This window comes from Octopus sinensis, linkage group LG1 (assembly GCF_006345805.1).
Source record: "Octopus sinensis linkage group LG1, ASM634580v1, whole genome shotgun sequence".
In the NCBI taxonomy this organism is placed as follows: domain Eukaryota; kingdom Metazoa; phylum Mollusca; class Cephalopoda; order Octopoda; family Octopodidae; genus Octopus; species Octopus sinensis.
The window spans coordinates 167,567,582-167,592,526 of NC_042997.1; the positions used below are offsets into that span (position 1 = coordinate 167,567,582).

A 24,945-nucleotide genomic window follows, 5' to 3' on the forward strand; every position below is an offset into this window, starting at 1 on the left:
GTGTCTTCTATTATAGTCCCTGGCCCACTAAAATCTTGCGAGAGGATATGGTTGACAGAAATAAGCCCGCCGTGTGTGCGTGCGTGTGTGTTTGTATGTGTGTGTGTGTGTGTGTGTGTGTGTGTGTGTGTGTGTGTGTGTGTGTGTGTGTGTAGGACCTCGTTTGGACCTGCATGCCTGAGATTCGAAACCGTTCTTTTCGCTTTCTCTTCTTTCTATTTCTGCTCTCTTCAAATAATTTTTTATGGAATGAGTGGGAGAAACACAGAAAAGACGTAATTTCTCCAGAAACAAGTATAAAGCAAGGAAGACTGTAGAAAACCGAAGGCAAGAGTCTGAAGAGAGATGAGATTTTCTCAAGATCAGCAAATGCATGTTGCAGCACTTAATGCTGGATCATTAAATCAATGTTTTAATGATTAGACAGAGGTCCAGTAGAATAGCTCTCAGAAACAGACTACGTACAAATTCATTCTTCACAACTCCTGAAGCTGTTTTCAGATATAATCCATCCCATTCTTATAAAAATGATAACTCTGTCCAAATTGGTGTGCTAAACACAAATTGTCGTTTATGTAGAGCATTAAAATTTTCAAATAAAACAAATGGTATGTGCTACTCAGGCGGTCTGGTAACACTGCCAGCACTACCAGCTCCTTCGGCATTTCCATCCAGTCAAGGGATTTTCTGAACAATATCAGACAATACAACTCTGCATTTCAAATGACATCGTTTGGTGCATCTAAAAAGATAGATAAACATGAATTTACGCTGACGTCAAAGTTCAAGGGCACGTCTATCACCTAATTGGTTCCCTGTTACCCGCAAATGAACAACCACAGTTCCTCCAAATTTACTTCATGGGTGATGTAGGACAACAAATCCGACAGAAGTGTTAAAATTTCAAATGGTGGGTCGTGTTATACACAGCGCTGATTGCTGTAAAGGAAAGTATATCCACTGACAGTTTTTCGATGCGTTCAAAAGTCACATAACCCCCATTTCCAATTTTCGATGATAGGTTAGGGCCTGAAGTACACCAAACAAACGCATAGCGTGTTGCTTTGTCGAATTAGCCCAGCATTTACTCCACAAATGTTTTATTGTCAATGCTGCACTTTCTCATATCACCTGTTTCAACATAACTGTAATATATTATATACCAACTATGCCATTTTAATCCCGAGCAATGCCGGGTATCTCTGCTAGTAACTATATGTACTTCAAACTGAATAACGTTTACTCCTGACATGAAATAACGAGGAAACCTCCACGAGGTTGTTCCACCCGCTAGAAATAGCTCTCAAATTATATTCTCTCTCTCTCTTTCTCTCTCACACACACACACACAGTGGTCTTTACTAAATAGGAAATAGCGGGGGGGGGGGTCATTGTTCCGCATTAAACACCTCCCACTCGTCATCTGGAGGACTTATTCTTTACCACATCTGTTTTTTTTCTTTCATAGGTTATGAATATAACTATAAAAACTGTTAACAATACATATACTTGTATGCATACCTGACTATATATATGACAGGCTATTTATTGTACCATGTGAAAGAGAATATTTCATAGTTCTTTCTCTCTGTCACACACACGAAATAATTTTTCTTCTTACGTAATTTTTTTACTTCGTAGTTTGTTTTCTTGTCTTTCCAGTCATTTTCCCTCCACTCTCTTTATCTGTCTCTCTTTCTATCTTTTCCTTACAACACGAGAACTTTTCTATTACGTATTACATATATATGTGTATGTATGTCAGTCAGACCTTTACTAGTTTCTTAAGACTCTGTTTTCTTGATGTTAAGACATTGCATATCAGCAGTGTCCATTCCAATATATTGAAGATATCTAAGACTATAAGCGGCGAGCTGGCAGAAACGTTAGCACGCCGGGCGAAATGCGTAGCCGTATTTCGTTCTGGGTTCAAATTCCGCCGAGGTCGACTTTGCCTTTCATCCTTTCGGGGTCGATAAATTAAGTACCAGTTACGCACTGGGGTCAATGTAATCGTCTTAATCCGTTTGTCTGTCCTTGCTTGTCCCCTCTGTGTTTAGTCCTTGTGGGTAGTAAAGAAATATATATTATCTCATTATAGACAATAGTCTTAGATAACCCTAAAATATGTCCCCCGGCCCTTTTAATAAGAAGGAGAGTGTTATCACTTACAGAGAGTGAATATTTTGTCGCTATTCCTAATTGGTCGAACTATCAGGCAGTTTTTTTTTTTTTTTCCTTAGCTGTCAATCTATTTTGCCACAGTCTACGTCCGTCTTTTATTGTTTGTTATCCACTATACACTAGTCGGGATCAAACACCTCACTTCAGACGGAAGAGGCGAAGGAAAAGCGCGCTTGCTTCCGTATTTGAATGCGTATATAAGCGTGTTTGTGGTTGGCTATTATATCCATGTGAAAGGTTGAATAGCTATGCGTGAGCGTATGCCTAGTCTGACTCTAATTACTGTACATTTCATTAAAAATGTCCAATTTCCTGCCATTTTATAATAGCGAACTGTGAGATTTCAGTCTAACTCGTTTTCACTGGTGCACTCCCGCTTTTTTCGCACGTATACACAGTACACGCACACTTTACACACACAATTTAAATAAAAAAAAAACTGCGCATTTAAACATACATTTATGCTGTCAAACACATACATACATACATATATTTCTTGAAGTAAATTAAACATAACCACACACTCTCAAACCCATACGCAGTGAAAATAGCTACCTCTTTGTTATTCTTCCTCATACCTTTACCTATTACACACACTCTCTCTGTTTCTCGCTTTCTCTCTCTCTCTCTCTGACTCTAACCGTTAATTTCTATATCTCTCTATTTCATTCCCTCCCTCTGTCTTTTCCTCTTTCTATCTATGTCCGCATCTTTGTCTGGAGACTCATTTAACGGTAATCAGTTTTGTCATCACATCAGCAGCCACTGACACCTTCTTGGTGTGGGGGGGAGTCACTCCCAGTTGACACACATAACTACATACATTTATATATATACATACATTCATATATATATATATATGTGTGTGTATAAATATATATATACTGTGTGTATATATATTTGTTTATCTAAGTGTGTGCATATATAATACGTCGGTCTCTCTTCCTTTCTTCAGGTAAGACGTCAACACCGCATTATCTTTGATAACGTACTTTAAAATGTTATATATATATATCTATATATAAGCAAAAATGCTTGTTCTAAAATCTGTGTGTGCGCGCATGTGTGTATATATATATATATATATTATTCGAAGCTTTCTTCCATGGGATCTAATGCGCTTGGCTTAGATTTCCCTTGGCGGGCTGGCCATATCGAGCAATCTCAAGATTAATCAGCCGAAATTGCTAAGATGATCTGGTTCTTGGCTGGACTGAGGGCTTCGAATGTCCCGTCCTGTGGTTCTTGTGTCGTCTCTGTGGTGTTTCATGTTCTTGTCCATGTCTGTAATTAATTTTACTGTTTACCTATATATATATATATATATATATATGGCGTTTCTTTCGATATAGATATTTTATCTGTCATTCCTTCCCAGCTGTTTTGATGGCGTGTTCGGTAAAATCCGTAAAAAGATTTTATGTATTTATATTTTGGTTTGATATATCACACACTTCGATGTTCAAGATTGACTTACATTCTCTTGATAATTCTCATCACCGAATATATATAAAGTATATTTATATTTGTAAAGGCATTTGTTTCTGTATAAACCACATGTATACTTGTTAATTTGTTCGTAATTAAATTAACAATATGTATGTACTCTTATATATACTGAATACACGTGTTAATACAAACACAGGTTCACTCACCCAAATAAACTGTTAATAAATTGTAAATGCGTATCTTTACGTGTTTGTGTGAGTGTAAAAGAAAGACACAAAAATATAACTGTTGTTTCAATTAATTAAATAACTCGCTAATCTTTATTCATTGATTGTACGAAAACTTGAAGGCTTTCACACAAAAGTTTTGAGAACTTTCCAGACATTCTTCACCTGTTGACATTATCTGTCTGGTCGTCGTTGTTTGGTTGGACACCTAGTTAGTCTTTAGCCCTGTGTCAGCACACAAACTTACCTGGCCCATGATTAAATGCATCCCAGGACTACATTATCCACTGTCTTATTATTATTTGTAAGGCGGTGGGTTGTGATCTGAGTGAGATTTGGCTACTGTTTCTAACAGTTCGAACGACCACGTCGAGGCTCTCGTAGGCTCGCGGGTCACTTAGTGTATCTTTTTGGTGTTTATATTGTTGATTGTATCGATATCTTTATTGCGTATTGTTTAACCACACGTCAACTCCGATAGAATAGACATTCAATCATAAATGGCATTCCAGCCATGACTATTCCGGCTTTCCCGTGTGTATTTTTCCTTCCCTCAAAGGTTATGATTTGAGAGCGATTTAGTTATTTGTTACAGGTAGCGGCTTCCTCGTTTATAGTGTTGTTAATGATGATGATGTTGCTGTTCTCATACATTGTTATTGGTGGCTTCTTGTTGACCCCTGATCGGACAGGTCTACAGTCAACACAAAGTAATGATCGACTAGTCATAACTAGCTAGCGCGAGTATGCTAGTGCGCGCACCGGGACCACTGTTGTCAAGTAGTACCATAACCCTCCTGTTTCATACAACAATCTTTCGGAGAAAGGATATAAAAGCTGAAAGATCGCCTTTAAGACAATTGGGTGAAATATGAGCGACATTTGGCTGCTATTTTTGCTGTCTAACCTCAGATTAGCCCTGACTGGGTTCACCTATGATGAAATGCGTTTTAGCGGTGACATATCCTTTTTTCTTTTTTTTTATAGCAATTAGTGTCTGTAGTTATTTCGTCATTGAAGTGGTAACGATTTATTGCTATAAAAAAAAGCACTTAATCCATTTTGATATACGTAACAGCCACAGAAAGCACTCTAGCACTCTATGATTCCATATTCGTTTTCTACACTTTTTTTACACCTATTAGACTGATTTATTATTTTTTCTTTTGGTGACTAGGAGTTAAACTATACATTAACCATATATATATATATATATATGTGTGTGTGTGTGTGTGTGTGGGTGTGTGTGTATGTGTGTGTGTGTGTATATATATGTGTGGGTGTGTATATATATGTGTGTGTGTGTATATATATGTGTGTGTGTTATATAATGGTGTGTGTGTGTGTGCGCGCGCGTGTGTAATATAAATATATTTATATTATGTATTATATATATACAATATGTATAATGTATATATTATATATATATATTGTATAATATATGTATAATATATATATATATTATTATTATATATATATATATATATATATATATATATTATATATATATGTATATATCTATATATATATTATTTATATATATATGTATAATATATATAATAGTATTGTAGATATATATATATATTTTTTATATATATAGTATAATATAGATATATGTATAATATATAGATTATATATTATTTATATATATATATGTTAATATATATTATGTATAATATAATAGATGTATAATATATATATATATGTAAATATATATATATATGTATAATATAATATATGTATAATATATATATATATATTATTTATATATATATATTATTTATAATATGTATAATATATATATATATTATATATATATATTGGTTATATATATGTATAAGTATATATAATAGTATATTATATATATATATAGTATAATATATATATATATAGTATTATATATATATGTATAATATAGATATATATATTATATATATATGTAGAATATATATAATATATATATAGATATATCATATATACATGTATGTATAATATATATATATATATATATTCTATATATATGTATGTATAATATATATATTATGTATATTATGTATGTATAATCTATATATATATATATATAATATTATTATAATATATATATATAATATATATGTATGTATAATATATAGATTATATATGTTATATATATATATGTATATATATATGTATGTATAATATATATATATATATATATATATATATATATATTATATGTATGTATAATATATATATTATTTATATATATATATTATATGGATAAATATATATATATATTAATATAATATATGTATAATATATAGATATTATATATACATATATGTATGATATATATTTATATACATATATGTATGATTATATATTATATATACATATATGTATAATATATATATTATAATACATATATGTATAATATATATATATATATATACATATATGTATATATATATATATATACATATATGTATAATATATATATATTATATACATATATGTATAATATATAGTATATATACATATAGTATAATATATATATTATATATACATATATGTATAATATATATATATTATATATACATATATGTATAATATATATATTATATATACAGATATGTATAATATATATTATATATACATATGTATAATAATATTATATAACATATATGTATAATATATATAATGTATGATATATATATATTATATGTATAATATATACATATGTATAATATATATATAGTATATAATATATATATATATATGTATGTATAGATATAATTATATATTATGTATATATTATATATATATATGTATAATATATTATATATATATATTATATGTATATATTATATATACATATATGTATATATTATATATAATATATATATATATACATATAGGTATAATATATATATAATATATAGAGAGAGTTTTGCTCTTTTTTTCTCTATATCATTCCATGCTAAACTTATTTATGCACGAATATTCTCGCTTCGTCTGTGAAATATTTATTCCTATTACCTATATATCTGTGCATGTGCGTATTTGTGTGTGCGCGCGCTTTTTTACGTAAACGAAAAAGGAAAAAGTATGCTGCATGCGGTAAATATTAGATAATATCGTGATTTTTCTGTAGACTGCTGGCGTGTTGACCCAGCTGTAATGTCAAGTAATGCCTGTGTCTTTTTCTGCGTAATTAGTTACCTGCGCCTTACAGGTCGCTGTACGACTTACCCGACGTATGTGAAAGGGCAGGAGTTTCGGCTTGGTGCTTCTCTGGGACCCTGTCTCTTTGAATGTATTGTGTGTGTGTGTGTGTGTTCAGTGCCAGTTTCAATAGTGTTTGTTCTTTTTGTTAATCAGTTACTAATCAAACAATAAAATATTACGATTTCAAGAATTGATAATTTCATAGGGTATGCTTCTGTAACAGAACCTCTTACTGAAAAATAAACGAGCTTTTATATAAATTAACATATATTACGACTTTAACATGACTTAATCTTTATTTCCAGCTGTGTATTATGAATAGATTAAATCACGATACTGTTAAGAACTCAATTATCGTAAAGAAAATTTACCAGTGCTGTGCGCAGTGAGCACACCCGGAATGTAGTCCCTTATTCCTCATACGTAGAGCATCTGACTACATTCAACCTTTTTTTCTTGAAATTGGATCATATTATTCAGGGGCAGGTGTGATTTGAGAGAGATCTGGTTACTCTTTTCACTATATCGAATTTACATGTGTATAATCTCTCGAGTGTGTCCGCTCTGTGTGAATAAAATAGTGCTTATATTATATTTCTAAATAATAGAAATCCGTCTGCTGTATACATTTCCAAACTTAGAAGAAAATGAAATCCCGTATAACAAGTAAGATAATGAGGTTTATATTTTTACATAAAATCTCTGTAAAGTACATTCTGGCAATCAATTTCTGACACTTCTGCATAGTTATCTATCTACCTGAAATGCAACAGGTAAGTACAGCTTGTCAGTGCATCATTGATTACATGCTAAAGTCATGTCTCGTTCTGTTAATACAAAAATACGTGCGCGCAGTCTTACACACATTCACACTAAGCGGCATCACGTAAATTGTTTTCCTTGCGAACCGAGCTTAGATTAAAACTCTGGTACAATCTACAGCTGCAGATGTTTTCAGTGTTAAAAAAAAAATTGAAGGGGGTCATAGATGACATTCTCACAATCTTTCATGTTTACATGTGGTGCTTTTGAAGAATCGCTGAATCGCCTTTCAATTATTGCGGTATTTAGTTACAACCCTTTTCGTTCTCAATTCTAATATCACATATCCACTTTGCCTTTCCTAATTCCGGAGTTACCATAAAATACCAGGGATGTAATAAATATTTTTTTTTTCGCCTATAATACAACAGCGGAATTTTGTCTACTTTCGAATTTCAAATTCTCTTTTGATGAAGTATCTAACCACACAATCATTCATATATTATGCATATATATATAAAAATAAATATATATATATAAATATATATATATATATATAAATATATATATATATATATATAATATATATATATATATATATCTATATATATATATATTATATATATAGGCGCAGGAGTAGCTGTGTGGTAAGTAGCTTGCTTACCAACCACATTGTTCCGGGTTCAGTCCCACTGCGTGGCACCTTGGGCAAGTGTCTTCTATAGCCTCGGGCCGACCAAAGCCTTGTGAGTGGGTTTAGTAGACGGAAACTGAAAGAAGCCCGTCGTATATAATATATATTTGTGTGTCTATGATTGTACCCCTCCCACCATCGCCCCATATGATAGAATAAGTCCTGGGGTCGATTTGTTCGACTAAAAAGGTGGTGGTCCAGTCAAATGGCTGAAACAAGTCTACTACATATGTGGAAAATCGGTGTGTTTGTTTGTGACGTTGTTAGCTAACACGTCCACCGTTCTACTGATTTTGATGAAACTCGACATGTGAGTGAAACTCACGTCCGGAAACCTCGTGACATACTTAGATGGCTGAAAAAAGCGATAATACGGTCCCTGGTAGGGACCTTTATATCTACTTATAACTAATTTTTTTTAAAAAACCACCCAAGGGAAATAACCCATTTCATTGTTTATGATCGATTAATTTGAATATTGATTTTTTGTGTGCCCTATTTCTAATTTTTGCATACAATATCCCTTTTATACTTTATTTGACACATGAGTAGACCTCATGTCTGGAAACCTCATGACATACTTTTGAAAAAAATCGATAATAGTGCCCTTCCAATTGAGCCTTCTATCTACTACATATTACTAATATTTTAGTTAAACAATACAAGGGAAATAACCCATACCACCTGCAGATTTTAGCGAAGCAATCAATATTTGATTCTCAAGATCAGCCGACCTAATTCTGCATTTCACTACTGACAGTTTTGAACTGCTAAACATTATTATTGGACTTCTTTAATTTGAATCATAAACATTAAAGACTTCATTCTTTTCTATACATACATACTTTTTTGAATGCCCATTACTCCAATAATTCTGCAGTTTTACAGTTAAACTTTTTCCATGACAGTAGATAAATTTTTTATTCCACGACATATTTGTAGTGGCTTCATGCAGGCATAGTGTGGATTTGATACTCAATTGCCAAATTTCACTTAACACTTCAACATCGCTTTTCTCGCGGTAAAGCAATAGTTTTTCTGTGAATGACAGCAATTATACATTTCCCAGATGCCTGCACTAAGCAGAATAATGTCTTTGCCTCTCGCCAAGCTCCATAAACCTTTCTTGCCATCCTCCAACAATCTCTCCCTCCTCCAGCTGACAGTTGTTTGTACTTTTACATGACAGAAAATACACCTTTTGTGGCAGTTATAACGAAAATTGCTTTTTTTTTATATCAGAGTAATAAGGAATTTCAATGGAACATCTTTACCCCCAGCAATTACTGGGTATAACTGCTAGTAAAAGAATAAAGAAATATATATATTATATATACATATGTATATATATATATATATATATATATATATATATATATATATTATATATATATATATATATATATATATGTACATATATATATATATGTATAAATATGATATCATCATCATCATCGTTTAACGTCCGTTTTCTGCGCTAGCACGGGTTGGACGGTTCGACCGGGGTCTGGGAAGCCAGGGTATGCACCAGGCTCCAGTCTGATCTGGCAGTGTTTCTACAGCTGGATGCCCTTCCTAACGCCAACCACTCCGCGAGTATAGTGGGTGCTTTTTACGTGCCACCTGCACAGGTGCCAGGGGGGTCTGGCATCGGCCACGATCGGTTGGTGCTTTTAACGTCCCACCGGCACAGAAGCCAGCCAAGGCGGCGCTGGCATTGGCCACGTTCGGATGGTGCTTTTTATGTGCCACCGGCACAGAAGCCAGTCGAGGCGGCGCTGGCATCGGCCACGTTCGGATGGTGCTTTTTATGTGCCACCGGCACAGAAGCCAGTCGAGGCGGCGCTAGCAACGGCCACGTTCGGATGGTGCTTTTTATGTGCCACCGGCACAGATATCACAACTACTATTTCCATTGATATTTGTTTTGATGTTCATGCACTTGACTCAACAGGTCTCCTCAAGCACAGCGAGATGTTCTGGGATCCAAGGTACTTTGAATGGGCAGGGGCTATGCGGAACTGGTGCCGGAAGCATCCCGGGTCTTTGCAGTCACAGCACATCTCCAGAGATCTTGGTCCTTCACCATTGCCTCAGTGAGGCCCAACGCTCTGAGGTCATGCTTGACTACCTCATCCCATGTTTTCCTGGGTCTACCTCTCCCCCTGATTCCTTCAACTGTTTGGGAGTGGCACTTCTTCACACATCTCTCCTCATCCATCCGCAGTACATGACCATACTATTGCAAGCGTCGCTCTTGCACACCACATCTGAAGCTTCTTATGTCTGGCATTTCTCTCAGGGTGCTTACACTCTGTCGTGCATTCACACTGACATTACACATCCAGTGGATCATGCTAGCTTCATTTCTTTCAAGTCTACGCATGTCCTCTGCAGTCACAGCCCATGTTTCACTACGTGAAGCATGGCAGTTCGCACACATGCATCATACAATCTACTTTTCACTCTGAGTGAGAGACCCTTTGTCGCCAGTAGGGTTAGGAGCTTTCTGAACTTTGCCCAGGCTATTCGTATTCTAGTGTTGACACTCTCTGAGCATCCACCTCCACTACTAACTTGGTCACCCAGGTAGCGGAAACTATCAACTACTTCTAGTTTCTCCCCCTGGAGTGTGATGGAATCTGTTTTCTGAGTATTTGTGGTGTCTATTGTCCCTGTGCATCTGCCGCACATGAAAGCTATCTTATCAGTTAATTTCCCTTTGATGTTGCTGCACCTCTTATGCGTCCATAGCTTACACTGGGTGCATCTTATGGAGTTTCTACCTACACCTTTCCTACAGATCGAGCAGGGCCACCTGCCCGATGGGGTGTGTGCTGAGTTCACCTTTCTGCTTACTATAACTTTGGTCTTTGCTACATTTACTCTAAATCCCTTTGATTCTAACCCTTGTTTCCACACCCGAAATTTCTTTTCTAGTTCCGGTAGTGATTCTGCTATGAAAGCCAGGTCGTCAGCATAGAAGAGCTCCCAGGGGCAACCTGTTTTGAATTCCTCTGTTATTGCCTGGAGGACTATGATGAATAAAAGGGGACTGAGGGCTGAGCCTTGGTGTACACCTACTTCTACCCGGAATTCTTCACTATATTCGTTGCCAATCCTAACCTTGCTGACAGCCTCTCTGTATAGGGCCTGTACAGCCCTTATTAGCCATTCGTCAATCTCCAGTTTCCGCATCGACCACCAGATAAGGAATCGTGGGACCCTGTCAAAGGCTTTCTCCAAGTCCACAAAAGCTATGTAGAGGGGTTTATCTTTAGCTAGGTACTTCTCCTGCAGTTGTCGGACCAGGAATATAGCATCAGTGGTGCTTCAACCCGGCACAAAACCGAACTGCATCTCATCTAAGCAAATTCTCTCCCTAATGAGATGGGTTATGACCCTCTCTGTGACCTTCATCACCTGATCCAACAGTTTAATACCCCTGTAGTTATTTCTATCTAGAGCATCACCCTTACCCTGGTAGCAGTTGACTATGGTGCTGCTACGCCAGTCATTGGGTATGACTCCATTATGAACTACCTGGTTTAAAATACGGGTGTCTAGGCCATAGCTCACATAACCAGCTGTTTTAAGCATCTCAAGAGTGGTACCTGATGGGCCAGGGGCTTTACCTGGTTTCATACCCTTAATTGCCTTAACTACAAGGGAGCTGTCTATTTGGATAGCTGGTCCCTCTACTAGGTCAACATTTGGCAGGCTCTCCTCCTCCCATTCATTCTCCACATTCAGCAGTCTTTCATAATGGTTTCTCCAAGCCTCTTTCTTTTCACCAACATTAAAAGCAAGTGCCCCATCATCCATGCGGACACGTTTCTCTCCTGTAACATCACTATTTTCTCTCACACACTGTCTAGCAATTCGAAATACCTCAGTTCTTTGGTCCTCACGTCGCTGGACATTGGCAAACTTCTTCTTTTCTGCTATATCTTTGGCTATGTATACCTGCCGCCCGGCCTCCCTTTTGACTACTTGGTACAGTTCCCTGCTACCCCCATACCTCCAGGCTCTCCAGGCCTGTTTCTTTGCACTAATGGCTTTGTCTACTGCACTATTCCACCACCACATAACTCTAGGTCTGGAAGGGACTTTGCACCATCCACAGACTTGGTCTGTGGCACTCAGCAAGCTGTCCCGTAGGAATTTCCAGCTACCTTCTATGTCCAACATCTGTAGCTCCTCCTCCCTCTCATCAAATTTCTTGATGAGGATGTCCCTAAATCTCTGACCATGTGAAGGGTTCTTTAGCTTCCAAATTCTTCTTTTCTGGATTGGTCTGTTTCTTGGAGTCCTTCTGGCCTCAAGCCTAAAGTCACTAATGATTAGCCTATGCTGAAGGATACATTCTTCACTCGGGAGGGTCTTTGTATTTAAGAGCGACCCTGCATCCTGCTGTCTGGTGAGGATGAAGTCTATTTGGCTAGCGGAGTCTCCTGACTGATAAGTTATAAGGTGGCAGTCAGGCTTCCTGAAATTAGTGTTGCATATTAAAAGGTTACATGCATCACAGAATTCCAGTAGTCTAGTTCCCTCATCATTTCTGGTGCCAATACCATGGCAGTGAAGATACCAGATTCCCGCCCAACATGCTTATTAAAGTCTCCACCCACAAAGATGAGGTCCTTGCCACTAGTCTTTGAGGTAGCCTGTAGAAGGGTATCATAAAAGTGGTCCTTCTGATCATTTGGTAGCGCTGCATGTGGGGCATAGGCGGAGATAATCGTAGCTGTGCCACTCTGTAGGACTAACCTGAGCTTAAGCACTCTATTGCAAACCCTGACAACCTCTATGACCTTATCCACCCATTTCTCCGCAAGGAGAATGCCTACACCCCCTACCCCATCCATGTTACCTTGCAAGAAGACTTTATACCTATGTATATATATATTATACCTATGATATATATATATTATATATATTTATATATATTATATATATGTATATATTATATACATATATATTATATGTATATATATATATTATACATACATATGTATATATATTATATATATGTATGTATGTATGTATGTAGGTATGTATGTATGTATGTATTATGTTGCAAGCTTATGGCAGAACCTAAATGCAATATACAAGGGAAGAAAATAACATGCACTTTCATGCTTGAAAATTTCAAGCACTATGCTGTCATCTAACAAATGCACTGCAGCCTGCATAAGCAGGACCTGAACGACCTGCAATTCCAGAATTACAGACTGTGAGAGACTTGGGGATCAGTATACATAATAATACATTGTTTCAGATGCACATTACCAAGATGGTAACAAACTGCAGACAACTGGTGGGGTGGGTACTGAGGTCCTTCAAGAAAAGATACCAAGAAATCATGTTGACCTTGTGGAGGACCTTTGTTCTCAGCTGCCTGGACTACTGCTCTTAGTTGTGGCCATCACATAGTGCTAGACTAATAGCAGAGCTTAAAATGGTCCAATATTACTACACTAAGAAGATTGTAACAGTGCAGCATATGAACTACAAGGAGAGGTTGAAAAAATATGACTTTACTCCCTGGAGTAAAAACACGATAGATATGTAATAATCTATATATACAAAATTCTGACTCACGGTTGGAGGATCGCAGTTTCAATTCCCATACCCGGCGTTGCATGTGTTTATTGAGCGAAAAAACCTAAAGCTCCACGAGGCTCCAGCAGGGAGTGGTGTCGATCCCTGTTGTACTCTTTCGCCCCAACTTTCTCTCATTCTTTCTTCCTGTTTCTTGAGTAACACTGCGATGGACTGGCGTCTCATCCAGCTGGGGGGAACACATATGCCATAGAAACCAGGAAACTGAGCCCATGAGCCTGGCTAGACTTGAAAAGGGCGCAAAGAGAAAGAAAGAGAAAATTCTGAAAGAGTTAGTTCCTAATTTCGGCATGAAGTGTTATACAAATGACTGAACTGGATGCCATTGCATTGTTTCAAAGGCACCTTATCTAAATTCAGGACCAGGTATTGCAACAGCTTAGGGTTCAGAAGCCCACAATTCTTCAAAAGCATACTGTACATTCTCCTATCCACAATTTCAATGAATGAACAGCCCAGCATGAGATACCAAATGGGCCAACAACCAAGCAGAAAAGCACATGCAAGGAGTGCTGACATGAAATCCCACCACCCTGAAGAAATCAGCTGAAGAACAATGTCTAAAAGTACAAAATCATAGTGGCACTCCAGCATGACCACAACCATGTAGCTGAAACAAATAAAAGAATTATATATGTGTGGGTGTTATATGTGCAAGTTATATATATATATATATGGATAAGATCATTAATTTAAAAATAAAATAATGACTCTATCAAGTGGTCAGTATGGAAAAAATGACCTTCAAAGCTAATAATTATTAAAATTATAAATTAGGGTATCTATGGGATACACACAGAATAGACACAGAAGAGAAATACATATATATATATATATATAAGCTCAACATATGAATACTTACATATATGAACATATACCTACATATATATGCACGTATGCATCTTATGTTTCTCTTCTGTGTGTATTCTATTGATGAGGCAAAGCATTACTAAATGCAAATACAGAAATCCGGGATCTAGAATTATCCAGTAAATTTTTACTAGTTTTAATGTGGTTTTAGAGTCAGATCATGGCTGCTATTTTCAGCATGGTGTTATCTCGTAGATACCCTAATTTATAATTTTATATATATATATATAGAGAGAGAGAGAGAGAGAGAGAACGGAGTTTGTGAGTGTGCGTGTGTTCCTTCTGGATTTCAAAACTGAGTTACCAAATTTAATGTATTAGGTGTCAAAAGATTTAGTAATTTTTTGGCTACCAACTAAAGAATATTTTTTGCACAACTCTTTTGCTAAAATAATAAACTTGAAAACGAGATTTGGTCACACAATTTTGAGGTATTTACTTAAGGGAGACAACTCTGCCTGAACAATCTGTGTGTTAGAGCATAATGAGAAAATGTTTAAAATGCATGGAGTTTTACCAGAGAGTGAAACTTGAAAAATATACTGTCAATTTTATTAGTATTATTTAGTAGATAATCTTTTAATTTGAAGTATGTTAGTCTGTGGTTTGTTTAGCCCAGATTTGCCTCTGCTGTAGCAGACCCATCGCATAGTATTTTTGTTCTTTTTTTTCTTCCTGAAGTACTGTAAATTTGTGTCTTTCTTTTGATGAAAGGGTGTGTTTGAAGAGAAATTTGGCTGCTATTTATAGTAGCTCAATTTACCACAGATACACCTCTGTGTGTTTGTTTTGTTGTGGTGAAGAAAATACTTTTCTCAGAATATTTTGCCCAATTTTTAAGAAATCTGGATATTTTTCTTCCTGCTAACAGTTCAACTTCAAATTACAATTGTTAATTGTTGGAAGTCAAGTAAACTGATGTGTACATATAGTGTTGTGGAGGCGCAATGGCCCAGTGGTTAGGGCAATGGACTCGTAGTCATAGGATCGCGGTTTCGATTCCCAGACCGGGTGTTGTGAGTGTTTATTGAGCGAATACGCCTAAAGCTCCACGAGTCTCCGGCAGGGATGGTGGTGATCCCTGCTGTACTCTTTCACCACAACTTTCTCTCACTCTTACTTCCTGTTTCTGTTGTACCTGTATTTTAAAGGGCCGGCCTTGTCACTCTCTGTGTCACGCTGAATATCCCCAACTACTACGTTAAGGGTACACGTGTCTGTTGAGTGCTCAGCCACTTACACGTTAATTTCACGAGCAGGCTGTTCCGTTGATTCGGATCAACCGGAACCCTCGTTGTCGTAACCGACGGAGTGCTTCCATCCACATATAGTGTTACCGCATAGAGTGTAAGCTCAATAGGAAGTTTTCAACTCATTATCTCGTGGTTAATAATCCATTACCTTAAATTTGAAGCCAATTAAGTCTTTAAACATTATTTTACTGGGTTTAGTCTTTCAACTGTCGCCATGATGGGGTATTACCTTTAAAAATTTAATTGATCATACTGACCCCAGGATGTATTTCAATCTGGCATTTATTTTATAGATCTGTGCTTGATGAACTGCTAACTTTTGAGACATAGTGGGACACAATACTCAATTTAACAACAAATGTAAACTCACACACATACACACGCACACATATTAGATGCAAGAATGACTGTAGTTGACAAATTTGTTCTCAACCACATTGTTCCATTTTCAGTCCCTCGGCATTGTACATTGGACAAGTACTTTTTACTATAGCCCTGGGCCAACCACAGACTTGTGACTGAATTTAGTAGACAGAAACTGCTGTGCTGTTCAATAGAAAATTACCAAAAACATGTTTATACAGAAGAGTTGTTTGCTTCATACTCCTTGTGTGTCGATTCTGCTCATAAGAAAGGAACAAATAATACAATGTGACTGTTGGTCATAACACTCAGGCAATGTCGGGGTGCATTGCTAGTATATATATATATATATATATGTTTGGGTCTTTGAATGAGTGCCTAAGTCTGCTCAATCACACAGCCTCATGCTTAAATTAAATGAAGAAAATTAGAAACCAAATCACAATGGTGAAATTTAAAGCCACATCTTGAAAGAGAAGTGTGTGTGTGTGTGTCCCTCTCTCTCTCTTCTCTCTCATATATATATATATATATATATATATATATATAATATATATATATTTACTAGCTGTTGGACCCAGCATTTCTCATGTTTTCCATATTGAAGTTAACCCCACCTCTGACTTTGTATTGAAATCTTCAACGTTCTCTGTGCCAACTATTACCCATTAAGATGTTATATCTGGTTTGGCAGGGATTTTACTCAGTTAATGCTTTCGACATACTCCTACATACTGGACTGTCTGAAATCGCAGTCAAACCTTTGGGTGTACCTCGACCTGTTGAGAGTGATGTTGGTTTATTTCTCTCCCCTTAATGCCACCCTCTGTACAAAATTGATCAGCGTGTCCAATCTCAGCAAAATCCAAAGGAAAGTGTTAAGGTTATGTCATAAAATAGAATCCATGTGACCATTTACATGAAAATATCCCATTGACTTTTAAATCCCAACACATCATATGAATAATCAATGTTTTCCATGTTGAAGTGCTTAATTTTACTCATGGGTCAATTTTCTTCAAAATCAGTTCATTATTTTATTGTGAGTGAATTTTAACGATTTCTGCCCTTCGCCATTTAATTTTAATTCTACTACATGACTCTGACCATAAACATTACCTAAATGTCAAATTTCATCAAAACCGGATGAATTCTGTAAAAGTTACAGCATAAAATATTAATCCTATGGGTAATTGCAAACAAAAAGGCTATTGATTTCTTAAAATCCCCCACTCACATGCAATTATCGATTTTTTTTGTCAACTCTTCATGCTGGCTTCAACTAATGGACATGAACTGTAATCACATGTAAAATTTCTACAAAATCGATAAGAATGTCTCTAAGGAAATGCTTATTTGCATTGTGCCCTTTTGAATTCAATAAATACCTTTACCATCTCCCCCACCACAAAGTTTACCTACATCTCAAATTTCATTAAAATCAGATAAAAAATATAAAAATTACAGCCAATAATAAAATCCCTATAGGTATTTACCAAAAATCGTTAAAATCGATTGGACAGTGTGGGAGGAGTTAGAGTAACCCTAAACACACAAACAGACACCATTACACATTTATGCATGTATCTCTCTCTCTATATATATATATATAGTCATCATTCAATGTCTGTTTCCCATACTTGCATGGGTTGGGTGGTTTAACAGTATCCAACATCCTAGCTGCTGGGCTGTGTTCGGCCTCTGTTTTGGCTTTGGCATGGTTTCTACGGTTGGATATCCTTTTTAATGCCAATCACTTTACAGTGTGTATTGGGGGCTTTTTCATGACACTGGCACTAGTGAAGTTATTGATTAACTTGCATGGACACATTGAAACTCCGACGTCTGGCAGCTGACTTGGCAGACACCCATAAAATTATCAACCATCGTACAAACAATAACTCTGAGCACCTTTTCAAACTCCACCCATCTAACACCCATGGACATATTTACAAAGTAAGAAAACAGCACAGCTCCCATGACTTCAGGAAACATTTTTTCACGCTGAGGGTTGCTGAAGCATGGAACAAACTGCCGGCATCAGTTGTTAGTTGTCGGAGCACTGCATCCTTCAAAACTTCCATGCTTCCTGAGATTCGCCAACACTACACTTGATTTTCTCCCCTCCATACACACACAAGCATGTATCTGACTCATACATTGTTCGCTTTCCAGACATTTCTACATTACTGCATGTACTTTATATGCACTTTCTGACAAGTTGTGGTGCACCTGAGCACTGTATACAATTAATTTCATTATTATAAAGGAAAGAAGTAGAAAAGGCGCTCTTCACTAAGTGGGAGTGTATTTGAAAGCGGAGGTGTTGAAGGCTAAAGTATGATAGAGGGACAAGCACAGATTTCTTACTATAGCAGAGATACTTAGCTACACTGGTTTATATGAGGGTGTGTAAGAGTAACTGAAAGGAAGGTAAAGCTGAGGGTGACAGAATGTATTCCTGTGATACAAGGTGAGAGTATGGGAAAATACAGACAGTGGATCAAGAGGAGGGAAAGTGTGGATCATCTCATAAGAGATTGAGAGGAGAGTGACATGATTATCAGGGTGTGTAAGAGTAACTGAAAGGAAGGTAAAGCCGATGGTGACACCACATAGAAAAGTTTTGTGTTGAAAATATGTGGATAAAAATAATAAAAAGTGGAAGAGAAATGCCTTCTTTTCATATAGTTTAATATCTTTTTATAAATATATACATATTATATGGATGTAGTGAAATCCAAACGGTTTTTGTTATTTAAATTAGTTTTTCAAGGGACATTGTACAGTAATTAGTTCTCGTAACAGAGGGGTCTTGTCATTTTGGATGTTTGAAGAAGAAGAATGAGTCAAGGGAGTGAACCAAGGGAAGCAACAGGTGGCAAGGGGGACAACTGGCTCTGTAGTATAATTTTTTAAATGGTCAAATTTGTATATTGAGGTGTAGTCTGTACTTTTGAATGAACGCCTTGTTTAGGCATTCTTCTACTGAGATTAAATCTTTGCATGAGTATAATGGGAAGATATGAAAATTCGACATTTTATTATTTGCGCATTTGTTGATATGTCCGCTCAGTGCTATGTGCCTGTACTGAGGGAAAACCTCAGTACAGGCAGATAGCACTCTTTTACTCTTGTTTCAGTCATTTGGCTGTGGCCATGCTGGAGCACCGCCTTTAGTCGAGCAAATCAACCCCAGGACTTATTCTTTGTAAGCCTAGTACTTATTCTATTGGTTTCTTTTGCCGAACCGCTAAGTTACGTGAATGTAAACATATCCGCATCGGTTGTCAAGCGATGTTGGGGGGACAAACACAGACACACAAACATACACATACATATATATATATATATATATATACGACGGGCTTCTTTCAGTTTCCGTCTACCAAATCTACGCACAAGGCTTTGGTCGGCCCGAGGCTATAGTAGAAGACAATTGCCCAAGGTGCCACGCAGTGGGACTGAACACGGAACCATGTGGTTGATAAGCAAGCTACTTACCACACAGCCACTCTTATATATATATATTATACACACACATGCACATGTGATGGACTTCTTTCAATTTCTATGTGCTTAATCTACTCACAAGGCTTTGGTTGACCCAAGGCTATAGTAGAAGACACTTGCCCAAGGAGCCAGGTAGTTAGGAAGCAAACTTCTTATCATATAGCCACACCTTATGTATGCTTATATGCACATATCTCTTATATAAAATCCATTCTCACTGTCTGTGTGTTTGTGTGGCTTCTAGGATCTCGGGCATCCTCTATCCGATTGCACTCAAATTTGATATATAGATACCTACGGTATCAGGGTGTGTATAAGTCTTGAAAAAATTACAAAAATCGATTCCAGGTGAGAATGCAGCCGATAAAGCCGTGGGAAATCGTTTTTCTTTGGAATAAAAAAAAAAGTCTACCTTTATTTCTTCTTTTGCTGGTGTCTCAAATTAAGGTTAAATCAGTGTTTCTCAAATGGGACGGTCAGACAAGTTGTTTTGAGGAAATTTGGTTTAAATGTTTGACAATTCAGCACCATCCATTGGACGGGGGGCTTTTGCTCATATACATATATAAATTAAATATATATAACTAATCAAGCATAAAATCTTCATAAGATTTTATCAAGTAGCCAGTATGTAATAAAGCCTGTAAGTTTATTACATATAGGATTTAATACATGCTGGCTACTTGATAAAATCTTATAAAGATTCTTTCCTTGGCTATATATAAATATAAATTATTCTGACCAATATATTCACTCCGATGTTATTTTATACACACATGGTTGTGGTGAATGAATTAGATTTTGCTTGTATTGGGTTGGTGCATAATTATTGCTGTTTTGTTCAAAAAATTTTATTCAACAAAACCAATAACAATATTTAACAAAAACACCTTTGAATGATGGTCTGACTCTCTGCCAAGCAAATGAGAAGTAGATGGTGAATATGCTCCAGAATAATCATTTAAAGATGTTTTTGTTACATGTTATTGTTTTTGTTGAATAAAATTTGTTGAAAAAATAATTATGCCCAACCTAATATATAAATATAAATGTGAGCATTTTTATATATGCTTGTGGATTTGTGCTATTTGTATGAGTATGTATAAATCATCATCATCGTTTAACGTCTGTTTTCCATGCTAGCATGGGTTGGACTGTTCAACCAGGGTCTGGGAAGCCAGGAAGCTGCATCAGGTTCCAGTCTGATCTGGCAGTGTTTCTACAGCTGGATGCCCTTCCTAACGCCAACCACTCCGTGAGTATAGTGGGTGCTTTTTACGGGCCACGGGCACAAGTGCCAGGGGAGGCTGGCAATGGCCACGATCGGTTGGTGCTTTTTATGGGCCACCGGCACAGAAGCCAGTCAAGGCGGCGCTGGCATCAGCCACATTCGGATGGTGCTTTTTACGTGCCACCGGCACAGGTATCACAACTACAATATCCATTTGATTTTTTGATGTTGATGTACTTGACTCAATAGGTCTCCTCAAGCACAGCAGGTTGCCCTATGATCCAAGGTAAGAACAGCAGGCCATCCTGTGATCCAAGGTACTTTGGATCGGCTGGGGCTTCTATGTGAAGCTGGTGCAGGAAACAGCCATGATGCATGAACAATGTGCTATACTATACTGATGACAGTAAAGGGATTTACATCTCTAAACTAGAAATCAATCTAAGGTTAAACTTTTTTTTTAAATCTTCGTTGTTCACTTCCTTCACTTTCAACCCATGCTAATGAGGTAAATAATATTGTTCTTAGAGGTATTTTGCATCTATTTCTAGCATGTGGCGCTACTCATTAGTGCCCTTATTATGATTCTATTTATATAATTATATATTTTGTATACACACACACACAGATACACATATGCATACATGTGCCTATACATGTGTGCGTTACATGTTCCAGGGGAAAAATTCACACGAAAGAGATAATGGCTTCTAGGGATGATATTTTTATAGGTATTAAGTCTTCTTTGTGACACTATGACAGTATATATATATATATATATATATATTTTTTTAAACTAAGCTGTTTCATATTTCTTTTGTTTTGTGCTCTAGAATTTGTAGTCTGCCTAACTCGTTTTTGTTTGCTTGAGTTAGTTCTGCAGCTAACCTTAACAAAAACCAGTTTGAATTAATCATTAATTCCCCATTGAATTCTTGAACCATTGTTGTATTATTATTATTATTATTATTATTATTCTATGTTTGACTTTTGCTTTATATTTGTACAAGTTGGCTCCAAGTCTCACCCAGAGACCTCAAGAGACAACAGGGTTGGAAGTTCATGTTGTTGTTATGCCTAGTGTGCCCTATATTTGGGGGGTGGGGATGTTGTACTAATGAATGTCTAAAAAAAAAAAGTTTTTTTTTTTTTTTTTTTCAAACCGAAAATTATGTTTGTTTTAAACCTTGAGATTACATAGAGAGTATTTTGCGTAGGATATGAGCAGTTCCCATGAGCACTATCTTTTGAACTTCTGCCATTTTTGGGTTTCCTGGTATCTGAGTTAGGTAGCTATTATTATTATTATTATTATTATTATTATTATTATTATTATTATTATTATTATTATTATTATCATTATTATTATTATTATTCATTGACTTGAAAATTGTCATTCCTAGATGCACTTCTTAACAAAATTTGACCCAAATCTGCTTGACACAAATTTCAGTATGTCTTTCATTTCTTTATTCAACAGATATTATTCTTGTAAAGTGTTTACAAACTTATTGAGTTAAATGAAGGATTAATCTTTAGCATCAAAACTACCCATATCTAGCCCAAATATTCTGTTCCGTGTTCAAACTGCCCAAATCCAACCTCTCCCACCTACGCAACAATTTCATTTTAAAAATAAACCAACATATCATTGAAATCTTGAAGCTTCAAGATGATGCATGATTAATTCAAAACAATGTGAATAAATAAGCATTACATTAAGGGCATGACTATCTTGGAATGTTGTTGTATTTTGTTTATATACTGTGTTATTCTGTATTATTGTGAAGGCGCATGGCTCAGTGGTTAGAGTGTTGAGCTTACGATTGTGAAGTTGTGAGTTCGAATCCTGGACTGGGCTATGTGTTGTGTTCTTGAGCAAGACACTTTATTTCACATTGCTCCTGTTCACTCAGCTGTAGAAATGAGTTGCGATGTCACTGGTGCCAAACTGTATCGGCTTTTATCTTTCTCTTGGATAACCCTGGTGCGTGGAGAAGGGAGGCCTGTATGCATGGGCGGCTGCTGGTCTTCCATAAAACAACCTTGCCTGGACTTGTGCCTGGGAGGGTAACTTTCTAGGTGCAATCCCATGGTCTGTGTCATGACCGAAAGGGGTCTCAGAATTCTGTATTGTAATATCATCATTATCATTTTAACATCCATTTTCCCATTCTTGCTTGGGTCACATGGAATTTATTGGGCAGATTTTCTATTGCTGGGTGCCCTTCCTGTTAACAAGCAAAGTATTATATCCCTCTGACCAGACATGTTTTCAGAAAATATTGGAATTGAATTGACATTCATTTACAAGAATTATGCAATGTTAAGACAGAGACACAACTATAAACTCATTTGCACACACACACATGCATATGTACAAGGTGCATTCCAAAAGTAATGAGATGTTTTCAGGAGAGGCATTTATTAATGTCAAAAAAGTACAAAACTCTAATCTCCTTTAAAGTAGAATTCTCTGACTTCAAAACCTCCACAAAGTACTTTTTGTTAATCATGTGGTCAGAAGGAATCCAGTGGGTGTTAATGATACACTTACTGTTTAAAAAAAGGGATCATCATGAGCTTCTCAGTGGACTTTCTTTGCCCAGCCTCTTGTGCCAGCGAAAAAAAACAGATGCTTGGCTTATAAGCACTTTGTAATAGTTCATAATTTTTTGTTGTATTTTTGTCCAGTTTAACACAAAACTTTATTGCATAATGAGTTTCTTAATTGTCTTCACAGTCTGACTGTTTTCTGCAAATTAGACGTCTATGACAAGCAGTGTTCAAAGTGCTGTTACAGCCGTCTCTTTCAATCTGTAATAACAAAAGCTGATGGGTCAGATTATTAGATATATATAGTAATGACACACTAAACTTACAATAATCTTGGACAATTGTAACAGCCTAAAAAAGTATCAAAACTTCTGGAATGCACCTCACACACACACACACACACACACACACACACAAAGAGAGGCTTCTTTCAGTTTCTGCCCACTAAATCCGCTAGCAAGACTGGTTGACCTGGGCTATTGTGGAAGACACTTGTCCACAGTGCCATACCTGAAAGCAAGTAGTTGGGAAGCAAATTTCTTAACCTTACAGCCACTCCTGCAACTATCATATGTACTTGTTTTTCTCTATTCACCCTTTAGTGTCATTCTAACCGTGACTCATCTTGTTAGTTTTTTTCTTATCATGGTCTATATTGTCTAATGTGTGCTTTGTATTTTTTATTAGGCAGTAATATTTGATTTGGGTAATATTTGGCTGCCATTTCTAACAGTTCAACCAACAACATAAAGTAGTGGTTCTCAAAATGACAAATACCAGGCTGCCACCCACAAAACTATTAGTGAAATTTTTAGCCACACCTTTCTGTGCTTTGTTAAGATAACAATATGAGGTGCTTTCCAAAGGTATCTGACTTTATTTTTCCTGCCAAAGCTAAAGCTGTGTGGGCAAAGTCCTTTGGGTGAGAGATGATGTCACTTATTCTCTACATGCATGAAAACTTTCATGCTGGTAGGCAGCATCAGTTCCTGGCTGTTATGACAAAATGAT

At 36.2% G+C, this 24,945-nt stretch overlaps 1 protein-coding gene across 6 annotated transcripts in view; it reads left to right on the top strand.

The window, feature by feature from the left end:
- LOC115214084 (kelch-like protein 26) overlaps nt 1–24,945 on the top strand; it is an 81,323-nt gene that overhangs the window by 36,506 nt on the left and 19,872 nt on the right. The window contains exon 1 of one of the 6 annotated variants that reach the window (XM_036506660.1): nt 2,900–2,918. The exons of 1 other annotated variant lie outside the window; for it this stretch is intronic. Coding sequence is in view for 3 of the 5 variants with exons in the window: in XM_029783134.2 (XP_029638994.1) it covers nt 4,796–4,816 (21 nt within the window). In the remaining 2 variants the exon portion in view is untranslated. Of the gene's footprint in view, nt 1–2,899; nt 2,919–4,783; nt 4,817–7,816; nt 7,841–21,364; nt 21,403–22,118; nt 22,140–24,945 lie in introns of those variants that run through there. 4 more of the 6 variants (XM_029783134.2, XM_036506650.1, XM_036506663.1 and 1 more) reach the window with 4 other exon arrangements.